This window comes from Pundamilia nyererei, unplaced genomic scaffold (genome assembly GCF_000239375.1).
Source record: "Pundamilia nyererei isolate P.nyererei 1_Seehausen unplaced genomic scaffold, PunNye1.0 scaffold00002, whole genome shotgun sequence".
Classification (NCBI taxonomy): domain Eukaryota; kingdom Metazoa; phylum Chordata; class Actinopteri; order Cichliformes; family Cichlidae; genus Pundamilia; species Pundamilia nyererei.
In genome coordinates this window covers 7,928,854-7,950,928 of record NW_005187403.1, presented here as the reverse complement: position 1 = coordinate 7,950,928, position 22,075 = coordinate 7,928,854, and the positions used below count along the sequence as shown (strand labels likewise).

The following is a 22,075-nucleotide window of genomic DNA, read 5'->3' as shown; positions in this document are numbered from 1 at the left end:
ACCCAAAAACCCCCCAAAAAACAAAACGCAAGCATACCGTGTAGCTAGAGCGGCAATCGATTAGTCAGAAATATACATCCTCTGAAGACACGTGGTCATAAACATTAAAACAAAATCTTATTCAAGTCTGAAATATCAAAGCACACATCTTTGGATGGATTTCTCATAGTCTTTTAAGAGCTTTTCTTTTTCTTTATTTATTTACTCCTTTATTTTTACAACATCAGCAACAGAACTGTAATTAACACCAGCATGGCCAAAAAGTTTGGATCCATATGTACAATAGTGCAGACAAAAGAGCTTAAATGTGAATAAAGGCAGTGGAGGGATCGTAATGCATCATCGTGTCTCCTAATTAAGTCTTCAAGTGGTCTCCCTTTATTTTTAGAAAACTATAAGATGACAACTAAAGCATCCAAGCACCATAGATGCTTTTATTTGGAGAGCGCTGCCCTTTTTCAACACATAAACCCAACGACTTAAAATAAAAACGTGAAATTGTCTCAGTGAAGGGTTATTTATTGATTTATTAAGCTATATTTCAATTTTCTTTTATGTTAATTAAATCTACTTAATGCCATTTTTGACAATAAATTCCCCCTTTTTATACATTTGTGATCACGTGTTTACATTCTGCATTTTAAAGAAACAAATTTTTCAGTTTCAGAGGAATCTTATCAGAATTTAAAATTTTTTTTTACAGCGTTTTGAATAAATAATGCAAAAAATATACATGTACGAAAACGGCATCCCTCATAAACAGACTGTTTTGCTTCTTTTGAAGGAATATGTAAACATTCACGGGGATGAAGAAATAGACCTTTTTGTCGCCGTCGGCCACGACATCGTGCTGCAGGTACTCACGGGTGCTGCTAATCACATTCATTTAGAAGAGAACCTTCATTAATGTGAATAGTAAGACCTGTGTTGACCTACTGTTTCGTGCAGATGTGACAGAAGTCTGCTTTTTGATTGAATATCTGTTTGCCGTATCAGCAGGCTTCAAGCTATTCATTGACACGTCACTCTCTCTTGCTGTCTCTCTCTCTCTGTGTAAAAGGTGCTTTAGCTTTCTGGAGCAGATGAGATGCAGAGGTTAAAGACATTTTCTTTGTCTTTTTTTTTTCCTTTTGTCTTCTGCAGACCAGTGTTCATTTGGCCGGCTCAGGGATGGGTGGAGCCCGCTCCAGCCTCATGGCCCAGGGGTTAGAGGTCGCAGCATAATATGGAGATTGGGTAAGCACTTCTTCTCCAGCTAGAGCAAAAGCAAACACTCCCCTCTGCCTCCCAGCTCCCGGCTTCTCCTCCTCCGACATGTGCTTCCCTTCTGCCCGCAGCTCCTCCCTACTCTCCCTGCCGGCAGCGTCCGCGCTCTTAAACCCCTGACCTCTGTTCCCGAGGCCCAGCAGCTCCCCAAGTGCGTGACTCTTGACCCCCTGGTACGCGGGGCTCAACCTGCTCTCCTCGAACCGGTTGGTCGCAGCAGTAGGGGGACATAGGAAGTTGCCGGGGGGCGCTGAACGCCAAGCAGCTGGCTTCCGTCCCCGCCGGGGGCGTGAGATTCGGCAGCTCTGCCGCTTGATGTGTCGATGCAGGTGGTCAGACCGCGTGAAACTTTTGTAGCAGTGTTCGCACTGATACGGACGGACGCCCGTGTGGATGCGCAGGTGATTTTTCAGGTCGTAGTTGTGGACAAACTTGGAGTTGCAGTGATGGCAGATGTAGGGGCGTTCACCTGTGTGCTTCCGCATGTGGATCTTCAACTTGTCTTGTCTGAGAAAAGAAGAAAACCGCACACTTTCACAAAATGAGAGTAACACATAAATCCTACACCATTGCCCTTTCAGTCATCGAGTTTTACAAGTGACTGATTTACAAAAACAAAGCCAACACAGATGATTTCCTTTTAGTGTCAACATTAAAGTTCTGCTCTAAAAATAAAAGTGGAAACTATGCCAAAGTGGGAGGATGTAGGTAAGTGAGATACCACTAATGCAAAAGCAGAGGGGGCTTTCCACTTTACCGTCTTTGATATTCAGATGAGGTGAAAACAGATTAACCTCAGTGAAAAGAGCATGGGGTACTTTTCCATTAACCCTGCAGTTTACACTCTTTGTATGCTAGATGAAGATGTCAAGATACTGCAAATTGTTAATGTGCAGCAGTTGGGTTTGCTTTCCACATACCTGGTGAATCGTACTTCACAGATTGTGCACATGTATGGTTTCTCCCCTGTGTGTGTCCTCATGTGCCGTGGCAGTTTCCCAGCTCCTTGAATGACCTTGTTGCAGATGGGACATTGCTGTGACGCTTTGGGCTTCATCTTCCTCTCCTCCTCCAGCTGCCAGGGGGGGAACAGCGAACCCAGGTGGGATGCGGAGCTCAGAAAACTCAGGTACGACCGAAAGTCTGCCTCATCCTTAATGGGACCCAGCGGATGACTCTCTGCTGGCACTGACCCTGCGTTCATAGTGCCGTCCAGGTTCGAGCTGACAAACTCCTTCAGCAGTTCGCCTTGGAGCATACTGGGAGGGACTTCATCTTTCATCTCCTCCTTTATGATCTCTCTTTTTACGGCCAGATCAAGGGGTCTGGAGGCTTCGAGTGGTGTGGAGGCAGGGAAGTTGTGGGGGAGCCTGGTTTGTGGTGAAGCCCCCATGTGAGGGTGGTGGGCTGGCTCCAGGAGCTGCTGAGGGAAAGCTGGGAACTCAGCGGCCCACATCGGGGGGTAGAATCCTGGAAGGAGAGGAGAAAAGTTGGACCTCCTGTCCAGTGCTGGCATGCGAGGGTAGAGCCCTTCCTGCAGGAGAGACTCGATGGAGAAATCTTTCAGAGCTCGAGTCTCAATGCTCTCCTGAAACACAAGTTTTAGATACATTAGTTTTAGAGCTTAAATAAGATAAGATTATCAACAAAAACAAGATGATATCCCCTGAATTTCACCTGCTTTCTCATGGTTTCTGGAGACTGCGACTGGGGCGTCTCCCTGTGCAGCCCGAACTGCTGGTGGTACTTAGAGGTGCTCGGAGGTGGCGAATCCTCCATCCCCGGGGGCGTCCGCTCCCCTCTGCTCGTGGAAGACTGGAGCGACCTCTCGCTGACATTGTCCTCTTCTTCCTCGTGCTCATCCTTTCTCGACCCCGCGTCCTCCTCTTCGTCCTCCTCTTCCTCTTCCTCCTCTTCTTCTTCCTCCTCTTCATCTTCCTCCCCTTCCACCTCTCTCCCACCCCCACCGCCACCCCCTCCGCCACCGCTGTCCATGATCTCCAGGCAAACGTTAATGATGCAGGGTATCTCCAGCATCTGAGCTGCATTCAGGATCTCTTTGACGTTTGACGCCGTCACAGTCAGCGTGGACGTGTAGGCGAACTCCAGGATGGCTGTGAGCGACTCTGGAGCCACAAAGTCAATTTCATACACAGCCGCGGCGTGATTGGGATCTCCGCCATCAGTAGTGGCCACTGTGAAGAGCTTCTTGAAGTACTGACTGCAGGCGGCCAGGACGGAGCGGTGGGTGCGGTACTCCTGGTCTCGGACGATGAGGATGACATCGCAGAGCAGCCCGTCGCGACGCTGCTCGTTGAGGCTGCAGAGGACGTCGCTGCTGTGATTTGGGAAGGGGATTCCGATCAGATCCTCCTCTCTGTGGTGGACCATCTTCTCTCTCTTTATCTCTGCTGGTTGTAGAGACAAAAAGCGGTACAAGTGAAACATCTGGTGGCAACTGAAAAAAGATACAAATTCTGAATCGTCACCGAAATTAATTCTCTTATTCTCGACCTGAAACTTTGCTTTTTACTTAAGCGGGGTTACATTTTGACAAGGTTCCCATCATTTATTCTGCGTCTTTATTATTTGTTAATATTTGTTGAATAATGTTTTAGGAAAAAAAAATTGAATCTAATGCACTATTTTCTTTTAATCCCAAAGGTAAGCTACTTTTATTTTCTTATTTAAAAAATAAATACCAGTGAATGGTTTTGATCTTTAATGCAGAAAAAAGTATAAATGCATAATTTAACAACATCAAAAAAGGTATTGAAAAGTATTTTTAAATACTGTAAATTTTTACACTTCAGATTTACTGTGTGTAATAAATGTCTTTGCAAATACTTTGATATACTCATCACAAAAGCTCCTTTGACGCTTTTCTCACAACTGACGTTATAAGAAATCTGAAAATACTTTCAATATTATTACATGTTGTTCAAGAGCCCTTTGGTTTTTTTAATATGGGGGGATCTTTCAGGAAAAAGCCCACATGCTGACTTGAAAACAGTACACACAAGTGTGAAATATTATGCTGATCGCTTTAAACAGGTCCTGTTTAATTTCCTGTTGGCATTTGATGACTGGTCACATGTACTTTCACTTTGACTTGAAAGCGGTGAATAATAGTTCTTTTTAAATCCACAGAGCTGGCTTCTTGCTTCCTGGCCGTGCAAAGAGCCTGCCCTGTAAACTTGACTTGACTCATCCACGTGGATGGTGCAGGATTTAATGAAGGCATGTTAAAGAAAACAACAAAGCGGGGTTCTGAAACGCCGACGCAGAGAGTGCAGCGGTAACGACGGGTGCTGCTGCTGTCACCGGTGACAAGCGGCGTCCATTCATGGGGTGAAGGCTTTCAAAAAAAGCTTTCATATGCGAATAAGGGGAGTCTCTCCGCCGAGGCCGATAGTGTTAACACAATGAGTGACAGTCTAACTTTATTAAAATATACTGTAGGCATGCTTGTTTGCGTGCCATCTGTGCAGCAAAAGCAACAAGTGGTAAATACAGCATGTCTCATTTCGAGCAAACATCACGTTGGGTAATATTTATTCTTGAATGTGTTATCATCATTTCTTGTTGCAAGTGTGTGAGTTAGGGAAGCCCATCATTTTAATAAGTCCTAAAGCGGTTCTTGATTTTTTTTCTTTCATACTTCTTACTTTTCAATTCGAAACTGGGTGGTGTGATAAAGTGTGTGAGAGACGTTCTGTGATAGCGCTTATAACGTCCATCCCTCTTGTCTGCGTCTATCAGATATGAAAAAGAGGCAAGCCGATACGTTCATCGGAACAATACAGTGTGTGTGTGTGTGTGTGTGTGTGTGTGTGTGTGTGTGTGTGTGTGTGTGTGTGTGTGAGAGCGACTGGGATGTGGTGAGAAGTGGAGAAAACGACAAAAGAGGTCAGATTGTACTCTAGATACTGTATCCTGTCAAAATGCTTACTTGCAGTCTATCCTCACTCATTTCACTTATAACGCGGTGCCTGAAAAGCCTGATATATAGCACGTTATTGTCTAAACGCACAGATGAATCTCTTCTCGGTCTGCTCTGTTTCTTCACATTTTCCACTCCACAGCTGCCTGAGCTCCCACCTGTTGATTCACTGTACTGTTGTTTACAGTTCTAGTGATCAAACCTCCGCTGGCAGGGTGCTCATTCATTCACATCTATGAATAGAGCTCAAACTTAGCCATCCGCACTTGGTGGTCACTGGAGGCATGTGTAGATAAATACTTTGAAGCAGCCCCACACACCACAGCTGCATTGTTGACTGAACCGAAATGGGCCAGCTCTGAAGCCACACACACACACACATACAGACCCAAGTGTCTCACTTTCTTGAGCTTCCTGCAGTGAATCACGCCAGAAGTAAAAAAAAAAAAAAGGAAAAACAAGGAGAAAAAAAAACTATTTCAGAAAAAATCCCCAAGTTCACCTGCAGGTGTACAATTCAGGTACCTTACCAATCTTACATGTAGTTTATTCTTGTCGATCTTGTTGCTAGGGAACTGTTGCCATGTTCGTGCCATTGATACAGTGTGGACATAATTAAAATGTCTATAGAGGAGGTGGCAGTGTAGGATATATGTCCGCAGGCACGCACGCCGGCCTCGATGCGACAGTGAAAGTTACAGTGAGCTGGGGGGGCAGAGCTGTTTGATTGGCGATTTGCAAAATGGAAATGATGATGAGGATGTATGCAGCTCACACCACAACTTTACACTTTTACAAGGAATAGAAGTTTTTTTTTTTATTGTATTCCCACGCCATGTGCACAACCTCCCTAAAAGTAATAACCTGGCCTGGGCAAAAAGGTGAGAGAATCTCCAGCAGGGAGAGATCAGATGGCCCTAAAAGTTCCCTAACAGGTTGCACAAACACCAGCGGAGGGGCCCCTCCCTGCGACAGCCTGCCAAGGCAAACAATAGTGCAGAGCTTGGAACAACACTGAGTGGATAAGAGCAGGAGAAAACGACTGGGAGGGCCTGGCGAACTCACTGTCTCGCATTCGTTTTTTTTTTCTTCTCCTTTTCTTTTTTTGCTCTCGACCCATCCCACCCACTCCTGGAACTATGGGACACGTGCTGCTGTTGCTGTTTGTTCACCCACTGAACCGACGAGTGCCACTCCCCTCCCCGTTCCCACTGTTTGCCTGCCACTAGCTAGCACTAGCTCTTAGCGGCCGGCCCCTAATTACAATGTGGAGAGGATCTAAGGAGGATGTGCCACATAGACAGGGAGGGGAGGAGGGCACCGCTTTCCCACCACAAGGTCCTGGAGCGACATTTCATCAGCCAAACAAGTCTTAGCCCTTTAGACGCACACGCAACACCCCACCCACCCATCAAGGGGAGCGAGGGCGGCGACGCCTTGCGAAAGGGCACAAAGTGACTCGCCTTCTGTCCCCTTTTCAAACCAACTTCAAGTTATTAGCAATAAAGCTCAACTCGGTAAGTAGTCGTCAGGTTTAACAACCTGCCATAATGAGATGGCTGGATTTTTTTAGTGCATTAAAAAACAAAAAACAAACAAAATTTGTTGTTTTTGATTAAAACTTTTAGCACCTGTCACAATCGCATCACCGCTTTAAAGGAAGAAGTTCCAAGTGTGGGGAAAAAAAGTTCACACGAGTTCAACTCATTTACTAAGCTGACCTCTAATAAAGGCTTTTCCGTCTCCCTCTCTTTCTGCCTTCCTGTACTGGCCAGCATCTCCTCTCATGCCTCACTTAGTCACCAACACTTTCAACTCAGCACTCCCGCCCCAAATTATGTGTCACCTCCATCCAGTGTCGTCTTTCTCCCGAGAACTTCATCTGCTCTCCGGGCACTGACCACCAGCGCCACCTCCTCCTAATGATTCTCCTCTGCTTCCTCTTCCTCCTCACCTCCTCCTCCTTCTCTTCCTCCACCTCGCTCTGTCCGTGTTGCAGCTGTATCATCATTATGCCTAGAGTAGAGTGGCTAACTTGTCCCCAAACCTGACCGCTCAGGCCACAAATCACCAGCTAATGTCCATCTCAAGCCTTGTGACGGGCAGACGCTCATTTGGCCTGTGCGCTCCAACACCCAGTGCCTAGTTTATTCCTGTCAGGCCCGTTCATCCACCTGACCCCCATGCTAAATCACCAGCCGCCAGAGTTTACCCCTGTCACCGACTGCCCATAGCAAACACCTGTGAAACAACTGTCACAGGTGGACAATTGCACAGCCAATAATTTACAGTATTGACAGCCAAAATTCACCCCCCTTATTAAGGGAAGACATTCATTTGACCTGCTGTGTAAACTAGTCCATTATCGCCAGTGAAACAGCAGTGCACCTCGAGCAGACACTTCCATGGTTAGTGTTAGTTTTGAGCCTCTAGGCCGCATGAAGGGGGGGAGATTTTTATATTTTATCTTAATTGCTGTCAATTAGAGAAGGTGAGGAAGGAGGACACAATGCCAGTTAAACTTCATGACTGGGGCTTTATTTTCTCTTTGCAGTAATGGTGAAATGTCAGGGTCAAAATCCGAGTATTTAAACAGAAACCGCTGCTTATTTGGAACAGTCAGTGCTTTAGGAATTAGTGTTCGTGTGTTTTAACAAAAGCACAGAGGTTTTTTTTAAGTATTGTTAGCATTTAGGTTAAAAAAAACCCAACTGAACAAATAAACTTTTGAAGCTGTGCACTTCAAAGTAACTTCAAACTACAGATTCACAGTCAAATGCATAAAGTGCCATTAAATACAATGTTATACTGCATTGCTCACTTAATTAATTCAGAAAGCCTGCAGTTATTTGTACCTTTGGCTAGCGCTCAGCCTTGACTGATTAAAAATGAATGATTCATTTAAAGTTAACACTGGACCTGATCCAAGGTCAGTTCAAATCGCACGGCTCCTTAAAGCGCCTCTTTGCGCTAAATGTCATCTCTCGAGCCTTTCAGGGGGGCCCACAGTTACCCGCCTCCGTCTCAGTCACCCCAAAAGTTTACTTTATTGCCAATAAAACAAGAAAGATTTTCAATCACACATATTCAGTTTGAAATAATGGACAGTTTCTAAATCTCATCTGATACTTTCTTCAGTTTGGCCTGAGGAAAGACCCCCAAAAATGAGCAGAGGAAGTTAAAACCCAAACCACAAGTAAGGATGGTACAGTATAAAATGATCATTACAGCATTTTTAAAAAAAAAAGTTGTTTCAGTTTTCCAGTTTGCAGTTATTCACATTTATTTGTATTTTTAAAAGTCAGGCTGTTTAAACTTTACATTTAAACAGGATAATATTGAGTGTCTTTACTAAGCTACACGCTGGCAGGTAAAGCTTAAAAACTGATTGGATTAATTGAGATATGATTAATAAATCATTAAGCAGACTTTTAACATAGTGTGTAACTGCATGTAGTTTACCACCAGCACGTCAGCATTACAGCACAGCCTTGTTTTGCATCTCTGTATGCCGCTGAATAATGCTTTCTAAAATGTGCTGGTTGTAGGCAACTGTATTTACATTTTGTTCTGTTCAGTTGGCTCCAACAAAGAATTTGATGTAGAATAAAAAAAGAAGACCAGAAACTTTAAAAACAGCGGCGAGTAAACAGTTACAAGAGCACTACGGGTCACTGCTTTTTGTAACTTTATGAGCTAAGAGGTCTTATAAGCTGACTTGCTGTAAACAATCATTTACAGCTCAGCCTCAAATCCATAACATGTTTTTTTTTGTCTATTTTGTCTGTGCTCTAAAACATGCCCCCTCCCTGCTTTTTAAAAAAATTACCTGAGTATTTGTGGATTTAACGGAGAGTGTCATATAGATACAGAAACTGTAATGTGTAATTACTTTTGGAGACAAAACACGCACTTAAGTCCACCGAAACTACTATGTTTGGCATTTCCAAGATGTGTTGTGATGCTATAAATGCCTGCGCTATTTCCAGCATCTTTACGGCACAGTGTTTACACTGCACAGCCCGAATAATGACACGAGTCGTTAAGTGGTTTTATTGACCTGTTTGCACCTTTTCGGGCCTTTATGGTCTAAAGCGCTCATTTGAAGTGATGCACACAACCCAAAAGTGCAAGCTGATTCACACAGGCGCACACACACACACACACACACATCCTCTGTAATACTCAGAAATGATTACACACACACACACACCCATGTGGATGTTCCACAAGTCTGACATCCAAATAAATTTGCACATGTCTTGATACGTTCCCCCAGCATTCCACAGATTTCAGCAGGCATCACCTACCGTACCTTCTCTTTCTCAATTCCTCTCACGTGTCTTTGTATTTCCAGACTACTAAGAAGCTCCGCTGCTCCTCACTTGACCTCTCAGCATAGCTCTCTTTAATTGAAACACAGCTGCCTCGCTCTTTGCCCGTCTGTCAGTCAGTCCATTCACAAGCTCCTCACACTAGATTCAGATACCCATTCACAAAAAAAAAAAAAAAAACACCCCAGGAAGGAAAAATATCCAATGAAGGGAAGCAAAGCAGCGCAGCAGAGGAGAGCAGAGAGCGATTCTTGGGTTTGTCTGTGTAGCCGAGTGGCTGGTGTGGAGTTTAGAGTCAGGCAGGCTCACTGTTGTGTGTGGCTCATGTAGGACGAGCGAGAGAGTGAGAGGAAGAAGGGAGGGAGGGCAGCAGCTCTGCGCTGTGGAGATGTCGCACCACTAGTTTTTATAGCAGGGTGGGTAGCTGGAAGATAATAATACCCCATCCTCCTCCACAACACAAGTTTAAGCGCAGTGTGTAATAAGCCCATGGCGCAGACACCCTCTGATTTAGGTCAGACAAAATGAATTTTTAGTTGTGTTAGAGTGGATTTTGGTAGAAAGGGACCGGGGCAAAAGAAACCCGAAGGGGTTGTTTGGGGAGACTGAGGGAGGGTAAAAATGGAAAGGAGAAAGAGAGGGAGCGAGAGACAGAGAGAAAAGTTGGGAAAGCGTTTTGTGCACCTCTGTTGGTGAGTCTCAGACTGAGATGAGGAGAAGCAGAAATGCAAGTGGAACTTAAATCAGGTTAGTTTTATTCCCACACCTGCTCTTTTCTATTCTATTAAAAATGAAACTTGAAATAAATCTAAAGCGATTTCCACAGGAAGCCACACACTGACCCCACCTTAGAGAAATACTGATAGCAAGAACTGACTAGTTTCTGGAAAAAGAACCTAATAAATCAACCTATTTTGACCTGAGAGACTTCTGCATAACCCCGTTAAACTAGCTGATTCAGTCAGTGGCGTTAATTTGAAAGGCTGTATTATTTAAAAGCTGTCTGTATCTGAGACAGAATTAGACCACAAACGCGACAAAAGAAAAAAAATACCACAAGCGTCTGTTTACAGACCTTTTATTTTTTTCTCTCTCTCTCTCTCTTTCTCGCTTTGTTGAACCGTTGTTTCAACTAAGTTTCAGAAACCCGGCCGTGAAGAGCAGACGGCCAACGTTAGAGTCCTGTTTTGAGTCAGAAAGCGCCGAGGCAGGGTAACAGTTGGCGAGCACCACCACCTCAGTCTGTGGAGAGGAGGAGGAAGTTCATGCAGAAAAAGGTGTAGAAATAAGCCATTCTGTAAAGGCTCGAGCACAGAGGAGGAAACTCGGTTCGGCAGAAGTTTTGAGGAGACGTTAAACTTCAAGACGAGATTGCCTGTTAAGCTCCTTTCTGTGTTGAGTCAGATGTTTGTGATGGCAAGACGGAGGGAAAGAAAAAGGGAGAACAAGTGTTTCCTTTGCCTTTGCTTTCACACACGCGCGCACAAGCCAAATGTTATGACAAAGCACATTCACAGTGTCGAAAAAGCCATTGGGTTTTCCTGTGTGACATCATTAAACCACACCCTTTGTCATACTTCACTGTTTTTATTCGTATAAGTTTTACCGCCTAAGCAATATGAGAGAGAGAGCGGCAGTCTTGCTGTTTAAAGGCAGCAAGCGAGATCCGAGCAGATGTTCGTCCACGATGGTAGAGCACGCAGCGAGCCATTGTTTTCCTGGTGGCTGCTGGACCTTCAAATCTACTAAAATATTTCTGACCGACCGTATATCATAACCGACAATCAGACAGTGAAAGGAGTCAAATTGTGTTGAGTTAACCTCCACAAACAAGTACACATCAGAGCGTACATCAGACTATGCTATGCCCACTTCCACTTGGGGAAAAAATGGACCAAAGCAAACCGCAGCCCATGCCCACGGTGGTTTACACTGTTTTGTACAGGGTGAGAGCCCAGGCCAGTTCGCATTGGCATCTAGTATATATAAACAGGGTAAGCCACTAACTGCTAGCAGCCCAGCCAGACGGCCAGAAAAACAGCGTTTGTCTTCCTAAAAAGTTCGACTATCTGTTCTAAACACGCCTGCTGCCGTCACAGCAGCGCTCTGTAAGTGGTACCTGTGCGTATTGCTTTGTTCTAAACTCGGAAGAAAAAAAAGCACAAAAAAAGAAGTGCAGGCTTTTGAACTGCAGATTGAAAACAGTCATCTCGTGGCGCTGACATGCAATTTGTTAAACACAGATTTGCCATGCAGCTCTGTGTTTGGTGACAAAACTTCACAAACGTCTATGGCAAATTAATACGCAGCTTAATTTAAAGGCCTTTAAAACTGCTCGTACAATCTCAGCTCTGCCTTTCTTTCTTTTCAGGTCAACCTGAACATGTTATATGACTTAAATCAGAAAATCTGGTGAGAAATGTGCATTAAGGCCAAAAAAAGTGCATCTTCATCCCATATGCAGCGATGAGTTTAATTGGCTTAATCACAAAATAACATAAGCTATTTTTAACTGCTGTGCAAATAACAATCAAAAGTTTTTTCTGTGTCTCTCAGTCTTTTGTGTTTCTCTAAGCTAACAACTCATTCCTCCTCCCCTTTCTCCAGGAAAAAGCGGTGGATCTTGCCGCCTGCTCTGTGCGCGCTCACAGTCATGAGGGCTGAGTAAGAGTCATCTGTTTTGTCTGTCTGTCTCTCTGACTGGTGTGTCAGTGTACCTGTTTACTGCCACCTGCTGCTCCCAGCAAGATACACACACAAGGGCACCAGATTGGCACTTTGGATGGGGGATGGGGGATGGGGTGTGAAGCATCATTACATAAAGTTGATATCATGAAAACTTTGGTGCTATACTCAGCTTGGCCTTCTGTGCAGACCATAAACACGGCAGTCCGATTCTTAATACTAAAATTGGCTCTTTTTGGCACGTCTGAGAGGATCTCATCAGCATCTCAGATGGTCTCGTAGCAGCACAGCAGCCACGTATCACAGAGTGAATTTTTACATGTGCCACTGGTATGAAATAGTGTGATCCTAGACTGCTGCTTTTTAGTTCGCCTTGTTTGGCAAACAGGGCCCTGCCTCCGCCACCTAGCGTTTAGGTAGACGCTTCTCAAACTATCTGCAAAGAGGTATTACAAGGATGCCTGGAGAGTTGAGGCCGTCTTATGGACGCACTTTGGTTCTGAATGTCTGCTGGAATCACTTTTTCTTAAGTGTTCCCAAAAGACATTCATATTGTTTCATCAAGTTGCGAATATGCCAAACTGACTAAAGTAGCTGCATAAATATAGATTTCACCTCCACAAAAGTGACCGACCACTTTCTGATGGGATAAATGTGAACTCTGACCTGAAGGGGGTCTGTAAAGCAGTTCTGGATTCTTTCTTTTCAAGAAGTACTTATAACTGCTAAGAATCAGTGTTAAAATGCAGCAGTATACACATAGCCCACGAGCGTGCTAAAACAGTTCAGGGACAAGCTCAGCTGACCTTCCCAGGATTAATAAAAACTGTAGAGGCAGACAAACACGACCGGCCAAACTCATACTTTGACTCTGAAGCCAGGTGTGGCCTGGTGTGGGAGAGAAGCAGGAAAGGGAGGCATTCACTACCCCCACTCCTCTTCCATCCAGAGATAGGGCATCGCAGCAGCCTCCCAGGTCTAACATCCCTTGCCTCAAGTGCCAAGGACAGCCAGGCACTTGGAGATGCAATGTTGATTAAACACAAAGGGAGGGTTGAATGTGTTCAAACCCACTGCAAGCTCTGCCTCACGCACACGCAGACGAACATTCACAGAGATACACACCCATCTGTCATTGCACTGAGGTCATTAGAACTCACCTTGGAGCATGCCATTTGGGTGAGTGAGACGAGGGCGTTTCCTGTCTGCTGACCTGTCTGTTTTGGGCTTTAACTTTCTCCCATTGGGCCTTCTTTTCAAACAGCCTAATAAATATGGGAAGCTTTGCCAGAAGGGAGGTAAAGAACTGCAAGTACTCAGTGAAAGTCTCACACAGTTGGCTGCACTCCTTTGTATGAATCCGCTGAGTGTTTTCTTAAAGGTAAATTTGATCATTCGTCATGTTTGAGGCCGCTTTTTTGAGAAGAATGTATTCAAGGCGTAATAATCCCAACACAATGTACAAAGAGTCATGGCCCCGCTAGCGCAATTTGACTTCAGAATGGGTTTTGTTGTGTTTGCTGGATTGGTTTGGTGTCTGTATTTTTGTGTGAGCGTTGTGTACGTGCGTGTTTCGCGAGGGTCGTCAGGTGAATGAAGACAACTCCTTACGGTGATAACGAGAAGGAGGCCAGCCTTGGTGGGACAGCCTCTGTCTGCCCTCAGGTATTGTGTGTATGCTGTACGCATGTTTGTGTGTGTGTGTGTGCGAGTGTGAGAGAGAGAGCATGTGTACGTGTGTGTGTCAGCAAGAGAGCCCTCGGGCACTCTGGCACCTCCTAATTAAAACCAGTCAGGCTGCAGGGCAGGGGAGACAGATGCCTGTCATGGAACACACACACATGCACACACACACATGCACGAGGTGGCGGACCGCTGTGAACCGCATGCACACTGGCAAAATACACAAGCCCGATGCGCAGGTCAGCTATTTTTGGAGGCGAACCCAATTTCATCCCACCCACTCAGGTATCACAGCAGGTAACTAATCTGTGACAAAACACAAGCAGAACTTATAAAATGATCCACACACGGAAAGCAAATATTCTGAGATAAAGAACGTTGAAATCTGCGTGGACGGGGTTAAAATTAATTTGACTAATCTGGTTAGAAAACAAAAGACAGTGAGCGATGTCTCATTAGAGTTATTTCGACCTGAAACCTGCGTGTTTGTGTGTTTGGCAGCTTAAACTCAAACGCTCTCTCTTACGAAGTTGTGAACCACAGTGGCCTCTAGACTGACACATCTCTGTTTCTCCCAAGCACAGAGTGAGGCATAATTGTTCTGTGTGTGTGTGTTACCTGCAAACTCTGTCACATTTTATCTCCCAGTGAAGCACCTCGAGCTGCAGGCGACTACATATAGTACTTAGCAGGCTAACTGCTGTTTGTCTGGGGTAGGTGGGTGGATCAAGGCATGTTGCTCTCCTTTCTCTCCCAGTGATTAGATAGCATAAGCAGGCCAGCTAGCCTAACCCACACACTCATGTCTCTAAAACTGCCATCCAGCCCTGCTTTCTCTCTCACTGCCTCTCACACACAGGTGGGTGGACCCACTTATTCAACCCAGATCTTTCTTTTAGACATTATGAAATCACGCTCTCTTTTTTCCTTCTCCTCCCTTTCTTCTTTTCTTCATCTAACTCCCTGATGCTGAATGACACGCGGCTCTATGCTCTATATGTTTCCCCGCACTGTACGTGCGGCTGTTCTTCGTTTTCTAATTTACCAGCCAGTCATTTTACCCGATTGCCAAACTGCCGAGAGCCAATGCCTTTCTTTGTGCTTGTCGCCAGGTTAAAGCTAGGTGGGTTGCTAGTGGTTACAGGGGCCCTATTTTGTATTATCTAGGTAACATTCAGGAAACACCCACAAATTGTATGTGAAATGCTTCACTGCGCAACCACATTACAAATTGCGGCTGCCACTGACATTTCAGATGTTGAAATGTATGACAAAAATATTTCTCTGATGATTATGACCCTGCTAAGGAATGCATAAAAAAAACCACTACAAGACACTCTGTGATTTAGTAAATACAAAGCAACTGTTGCATTATTAATAGAAGTTCATAACATGAAACAAGTTTCTGTGTGATCGAGTTTGTTTTTGCAGTTTTGCGAGACCTTTCAGATAAAGCACAGACACACACAGCTCAAAAGTAAAGCGATATATTTATGTAAAGCAGTAATGACTTAAAGGAACCCAAATGCCTTGATTATGTTGTTTTTGAAGAGTTTGGTGTCAGGGTAGGTGGTGAGCAGGAAGTGTGAGGCAAGAGGTGTTCCCAGGAAGTCAAAGTGTGCGAGTATAATCGGTCGGTTTATTATTTTTAAGAAAAATACTGGATGTGGAGATGAAAAGGAGGAGCACTGTAAACGGAAAGATGGGATATAGCTTGAAAAGCAGAGGGTGTGATCGAGCCGACCCCTGGGAGAGAAAGGGCCCACCTCCCTCCCCCCGGCTGCTTCTGTCGTTGGAGCCAGGCGCTGTGTTTCGTGAGGAACGCAAAAGTACACAAATCCCACAGAAGGAGCTTTTTTGGCAGGGCTTGGGCCTCCCACCCACGGCAGCCTCTTCAAGCCTCCTCCCATCCTCTATTCATCTGTGAGGGGCGGCTTACTCACCCAGCCCAACTCCACACACACACACACACACACACACAGAAAAACACACACACACAACAAAACCTGGACCTCGATCCTACGGAGGAGGGCGGACACGCACGCGTGCACACAAAAATGGCTCCTCTGCCATTGTAGACATGCAAACACACGCAGCACATTAACCTGAACACAAGTTTTTGCGGGTATGCGTCTAACAGATCAGGTTTTTTTGGAGGGCGTTTTTTTGTCCTCTCTGCTTTCTGAGCAGTTTTCTTAAAGAAAAAGAATCCGATTCAGGACAGCTGCCGTGATGACATCTGTGTCACAGAAGGTTAGCATCAGATTGTGTATCCCTGTGTGGATGCTGTTACATGGGCATGCCCACATGCTGTCAGGTGGGAAGAAGGCGTGCGGACTCATTCACCGTCAGTCTCACAATGAACACATTGCATAATTCTTCAGATGTGAAGCCGCGTCTTCATTCATTTTGACAAATTGATTCAGGGCTGTTAAAATCTCTTAGTCAAGCACTTTTTGTGCCCTTACACGCCGGCTCGCTAAGCTAACCGGCTTGTCGTGATCTGCACGGCATACTGTAGGTGAGATTATACAAACACCGGCTGAAATCTGTCCCGGGTAATGTTTGTTAAACACAGCCGACGTAAGCGAGGCCCTGCAACAAAAGACCAGCGAGGATCAGGTTCAAATCACTAATCCTAGAGAGAGAAAGAAGCAGACGTGGAGCTGTAGTCAGGCGAGAATAGGTGTGGTAGCGTCTACTTGATTTTATCCCCATCTAACCTCACAGCAACAGGAAAGAAAGCTCTGTAAGGTTGTTTTTTTTTTAAATTAACAATGATGGCTGATAAGCTTTCAAGCTGATATCTTCTGTACATGCTGCTTTATTGTATTTGCAGTTTTGTTTTGCTCACATTCCCTTTATCATCTCGCACCGCATTTTGAGGAAGCGGCTCATTTTTTAATTTTTCCATTCATTTTCATACGATCCATCTAGTTCTCTGATAAACGGAAACACACTGCGTATCTAAATTGAGAACCTGGTGATAATAATGTGGTTCGTGAGCTGTGAAGCTGCTTTAGACCACAGCTGCCTGTTTTTAGGTCGGTACTGGAAACTGAGATCCTTTGTCATAACCTGTTGATTAAAACCACCGCTCGTTTGTACAGTATTTGAAGCATATAGTGCATAATTGCAAGGTTTTTTTTTAAATCAGCCGAAGGTTTTGCATTCGCCACTTCAGTTAGGACCATGCCAGCCTTACTAACACGGAAAGCAGGACAGTTGACATCTCGCACAATGATTCAGTCGTGTCGTCTCAAGAATACTTCAGTACCTTGTTACAGTATCGCGTATAACTGCCCTGTAATGATACTCTTGAAGTTATTCGTGGCATTTGATGAGGAGTCACAGGAAGAGTGAAAGAAATGTGAATGTCACACCTCTGCCCCCACATCTGTTGCACAGAAGCTAAGATTGCTCTAAAACGCGAGCGGTGATTAAACGGACTCTTGCCGGACAGATGTTAACCCATGTGTCCGATCGTCTTGTTATTACTTCGTCAGTTAGAGGCATTGTATGATCAGGCTGTGCTCGGGCCGATCGTACAGTCGCAGATGCGAGATTAAAGTCACGTGCAATCAATCTTCGTGTAGTTCTACAAGCTGCTACTACAACAAAAACAAGTAACAGTAAAAAAAAAAAAAAAATGATATCAGTCTTTCAATCTGTTCCAGCTCTGTCATGCTTTCACTTGCTTCCTCCCTTGGTGTGCGGTTGCTGTTTGAAAGGGGGAGTCTTTTCACTCACTGTGTGCACATCTGTTGCGAGATATGCACAGAGAAAAGTTTCTGCATAGCTGAGCAGTCTATTTTTTTTTTACATTTTTTTAAACGTATATATTCCATCGTGAAAAGTTTGAAACATGGAGCAATTTGCAATTCAAAATGGGTCGCACAGAAGAGCCCGATTCTGCAAAAGGTCAGCCATCCGTTAGTTTGATTCTGGTGCGCAGGAGGTAGCCGGCAGCTTGTGTATGCTTTGAACTTTTTTGTTTTGTTTTGTTTTTGCCAGAACAGAGAGAAAATGTGAACCTCACTTTACGACTTTTTCGATGATGACAAATGATAGCGTGACGGAGAAAAGAGCAGAAAAGTGAACAGAGACAGCGAGATGTTACTGACCTTTTAAGAAGAGAAGTTTTGATTTCAGTTCCTCTCTCACTCCCTGTCAGGAAACACAGCACTGTCTCAGCACTGGCAGACTTGTGAAAGTGAGAGCAGGCACGAAACACACTCAAATTTGCTCTGAAGGTGTGTCCGTGATTTGGGGGAGTGAAAAGGTACCGCTCCACGAAGCGGTTATCTAAGAAACACAACAACAAAAAAAAAAAAAACCTGCTACACCCACCAGCCTCAGCCAACACCCCTCCCTCCGTCTAAACCAAAACTATTTGGCAATGTTCCCTACAAGTCCACCTGTGCTTAGGGGAGGGGAGTGACACACACTCTAACACTAAAACAAGCCAAGCCTAAAAACCTGCTTGCACGTTTGACTGGGGTGGTATGATTACAGCTGAGAAATGACAGAGCTTAGCTGTGGTGCTGACTAGAGCTGAGAGAGTGCTCTTGGGCCTGACCAGTGCCTGAAGGTCTCGAGCCCGAGACGACGCTGGACGAGAGCTCCAAACCAGGAGCATGGGTTAGAAAATCCGAGCAGTGAGGCAGGAACTGGGAATAAAATAGTCACAGTAAGGCTGATCTGCAGGGTGAAGGGAAAAAAGTGGGTGGGCCTTTACCTGTGCCAACCAGGAGCTCCAGGGGTTCATATCAGGTGTCGAACAAAAGACGTATCAGGGGGAGAAATGAAAGGAGTTTGAGAAAGGTACGGGTGGTAAAGAGTCGCTGACAGCGTCTGAATGTACTTGGGCGTGTGCTCCACTGTAACAGCTCGTACCTGGCAAGATGTTGGAACCATTGTGTTGCTCTGAAGCCCGTAATGCAGCATAATGGCAATATAATAAGAGGGTGTAATCGGTGATGTAAATGTTGCTGGGCGATAGAGGGGCAAAAGGCTCTGTGTCTGTCAAACAAGCCCCAGAGAAAAGCTGCTGTTTGCCTTTTCGCTTTAACACGTGGAAATGCCACACTTGTGAAAAGCAACCACATCACTTGATTAAAGTGTCAATGATTCATATTTTTATAGTAAGGCATCAAATGACAAAGTGAAAACAGCGCGGAAATGTGAAAGGATTTCATCATTCTTACAGCGTGAGATAGAAAAAGGTTGTTCAGCCAAACCTGCAGCTCCTGCCTGCTTTATGGAGCCCTGTAGTGCGTTCAATCACGTTTAGCTACATTACTGTTTTGGATCACTCTATAGCATTGACTGCCAGTCAGACATACCTGGGACTAGCTGTTGAACACTGTGGGGAATTTAGTTGCTAATGTGCCAGGTGCTTCCCTGAGTGACTGGTACAGACTAAAAGAAAAAAAACATCATAAAAGATGAGAATATTGCCTTGTAACATCAGAATGAGCAAATATTTGCTAACACGTTTCCTAAAGAAACCCCATAAAGACAACCTTCTAACTCCAACGGCCTTCTAAGGGGGGAGAGTGTGAAACGTGGTGATCTGTCAGTGATATGTTCACAGCTTGCTAGTGTTGTGGCAAAAACAATGATCTCAGTATCAATACATCTTCTGTGAGCCCTTAAAATACACAGTATGCAAGGAAGGAAAGTGGTAAAGGGTAGGTGGTCAGTCCATCATATTTGCTAGATTCCATATTAAAGATGGACACTAACTCTGGGTGTGCAGATTCTTTATGCTCACCATTGTCTTCTTTTATTAGATTTTTTTTTTTTTTGCTTTGTTTTTAGGAAGGGCTCTCCATATTTGGATGAGAAGGTGGTGCTGCAATAGACTGAACAGATGCTTTAGAGACAGCCGGTAGCCACTTGCCACTTAAAGTAGCTGCATTATCCAAAATTCATGAGATCAATTCTTAATTTAATATAAATGCATGAGTTATCAGAAAACACCACCTCCTGTGAGGTGTCACAAAAGGTGAAAGCAGCTAAACATGTTTATTACAGCTGGGAAGTTGCGCATTTTAAATTGGGGGACTGTGGGAACGGGCTCACTTTGGAGTCAGCCCCAAGTGGCCATTCAAGGAAGTGCAGTTTTCAGCTCTTCTGTGTTTGCTTCATTTTGTTTAAGCCCAGAGGAGAAGCTGCGTGGGCTGCTCTTACCTATTTAGCTCTGTCTTGAATAAATCTGTAGCAGGACTTGTTTTACAGTAACGTACTATTTTATAATTAATCAGTGTGCAAACAAACAAACTGACAGGCAATTAAAACCGAAGATTCCCAGGCTAGGTTAGGGTTTGAACCAGTGACAATTAGACATAAGAACATACCAACGTGATAGCTCTGGCATCCTCTGGTTATTGTCTTTTGCAGGTTCTTGGTACACACCCAACATGTGTTTGATTATTTTATGTCCTGTCCCTTGCAGTGTGCTTTGGAACAAGGATTCCAGTATTTGCTTTCTCTTTTTTTATTTGGCATAGAGACATCGTACAATAGGACAGAAAAGCAGGTGTAACACAAATAACACTGAGCTGATCTGTCTGTGCAGCGTTTTCTGTTTTTCTTTTTTTTTTGGCACTGTTGTTGTTGATAAAACCTAAAAAGCCTGTGAGGAAATAATCATTCTTCAAAAGGCTATACTGAAATTTCAAACCCTATACACAAAAGCAAAAATAAAACTCTCCAGTATCAATTCGTGAAAAGTACAGGTATACTCCGTATTTCAGATGTGGCGTAATTGCAATGCAAATTCAGCGGCGAGAGATAATTAGTGCTGAAATTGCCTGCAGTGGTGCAAACAAAACTGACACATTTACACGAGTTAAAAAAAACTAAAAACATTTGAGCTTGAGCAAAAAAAAAAAATAATAATCTTGCTTTTCTCCAAACTGTCTCAGAGACAGAACAAAACTAGAAGGAGATGACAGAAAGTTGGAGTTACTGTGTGTGTGTGTGCGTTCTGAGATCACCCGCGAGATGTTGAGTTAAACAGAAACACACAGGTCGTGATACCTAGCAACAGCTGTCGTCTGAACACGTGGGACATGGTAGGAAAGGTTTCGATTTTTTAATAAACTTCAATTATTAAATCAAAATAATACAAATTTGGGGTTAATGGGCCTATTTTGCCGTATTACCTCTACCATCACCAGACCTGCCTAAAAGTGTACCATGGTCCACTTTTGCCACCAGATCTGCCTCAATTCTTTGTGCTACTTATTCAGCAAAGTGCTGGAAACATTCAGAGATTTTGCAGATATTGCAGCATATAGCATCACACAGTTGCTGCAGATTTGCTAGCTGCATGTCCATAATGTAAACGTCCCGTTCCACCACATCCCAAAGGTGCTCTGTTGGATTGAGATCTGGTGACTGTGGAGTCCATTGGTGTACAGTGAACTGCCATGTTCAAGAAACCAGTTTGAGCTGATCTGAGCTTTTTGGCATGGTGTGTTATCCTGCTGTGAGCAGCCCTCAGAAGATGGGTACACTGTGGTCGTAGAGGGATGGACATGGCCATCAACAGGTAGGCTATGGTATTTACACGATGCTTAATCAGTACTAAGGTGCTAAAAGTGTGCTAAAAAGTATCCCCCACCATTATACCTCCACCAGTGGCCTGAACCATTGATATAAGGCAGCATGGATCCATGCTTTCATGTTTCTTAGTGCCTGATTTTGACCATACAATTCAAATGTTGCAACAGAAATCAGGACTCATTAAACCAGTCAGCATTTTTCCAACCTTCTAATGTCCAGTTTTGGTGAGCCAGTGCGAATTTTAGCCTCCAGGGTCTTCTGCTGCTGCCCATCTGCTTCAAGATTCAATATATGATGCATTCAGAGATGCTCTTCTGCATGACTTGGTTGTAACAAGTTGTTATTATTGCCTTCCAGCTGGAAGCAGCATGTCCATTGTCCTCTAACCTCAACAAGGCACATGAGGAGTTTACATGGGTTGCTGTCAGCATTGAGGTGGTCCATATGACAGCTGATACTTTAAAATGAGGTATAAAGGCACATAACCACTCTAAAGTCCTTAGAGGTGTATGTAGATGATTTTGCTACGTTTGCACAGTGCCATGCTAGCTGTTCGCAAACTTTCTTATCTTTTTATCCCCATGTTAAG

General features: G+C 44.3%; 1 protein-coding gene across 4 annotated transcripts; it reads right to left on the bottom strand.

Annotated features, from left to right (window-relative positions):
* Window positions 1-706: 706 nt before the first annotated feature.
* Window positions 707-18,155, bottom strand: zbtb7c (zinc finger and BTB domain containing 7C). Of its 4 annotated transcripts, none has more exons than XM_005720380.1 (4): window positions 18,036-18,155; window positions 2,944-3,677; window positions 2,187-2,854; window positions 707-1,773 (listed from the first exon to the last, which is right to left on the bottom strand). In XM_005720380.1, the coding sequence occupies exons 2-4, from the start codon at window positions 3,655-3,657 to the stop codon at window positions 1,152-1,154; spliced, it is 2,004 nt and encodes a 667-aa protein (XP_005720437.1). In that variant the 5' UTR covers window positions 3,658-3,677; window positions 18,036-18,155; the 3' UTR covers window positions 707-1,151. The 4 variants fall into 4 exon arrangements, with proteins under 4 accessions (XP_005720437.1, XP_005720439.1, XP_005720438.1 ...); XM_005720382.1 differs by having other exon boundaries at window positions 2,944-3,674; XM_005720381.1 differs by lacking the exon at window positions 18,036-18,155 and adding an exon at window positions 9,525-9,908.
* Window positions 18,156-22,075: the final 3,920 nt, after the last annotated feature.

Coding starts and splice junctions, on each gene's coding strand:
- zbtb7c (XM_005720380.1), bottom strand. CDS start 3,657: ATGGTCCACCACAGAGAGGAGGATCTGATCGGAATCCCCTTCCCAAAT. Junction 2,855..2,943: donor CAGAAACCATGAGAAAGCAG/GTGAAATTCAGG, acceptor CTTGTGTTTCAG/GAGAGCATTGAGACTCGAGC. Junction 1,774..2,186: donor TGTGAAGTACGATTCACCAG/GTATGTGGAAAG, acceptor TTCTTTTCTCAG/ACAAGACAAGTTGAAGATCC.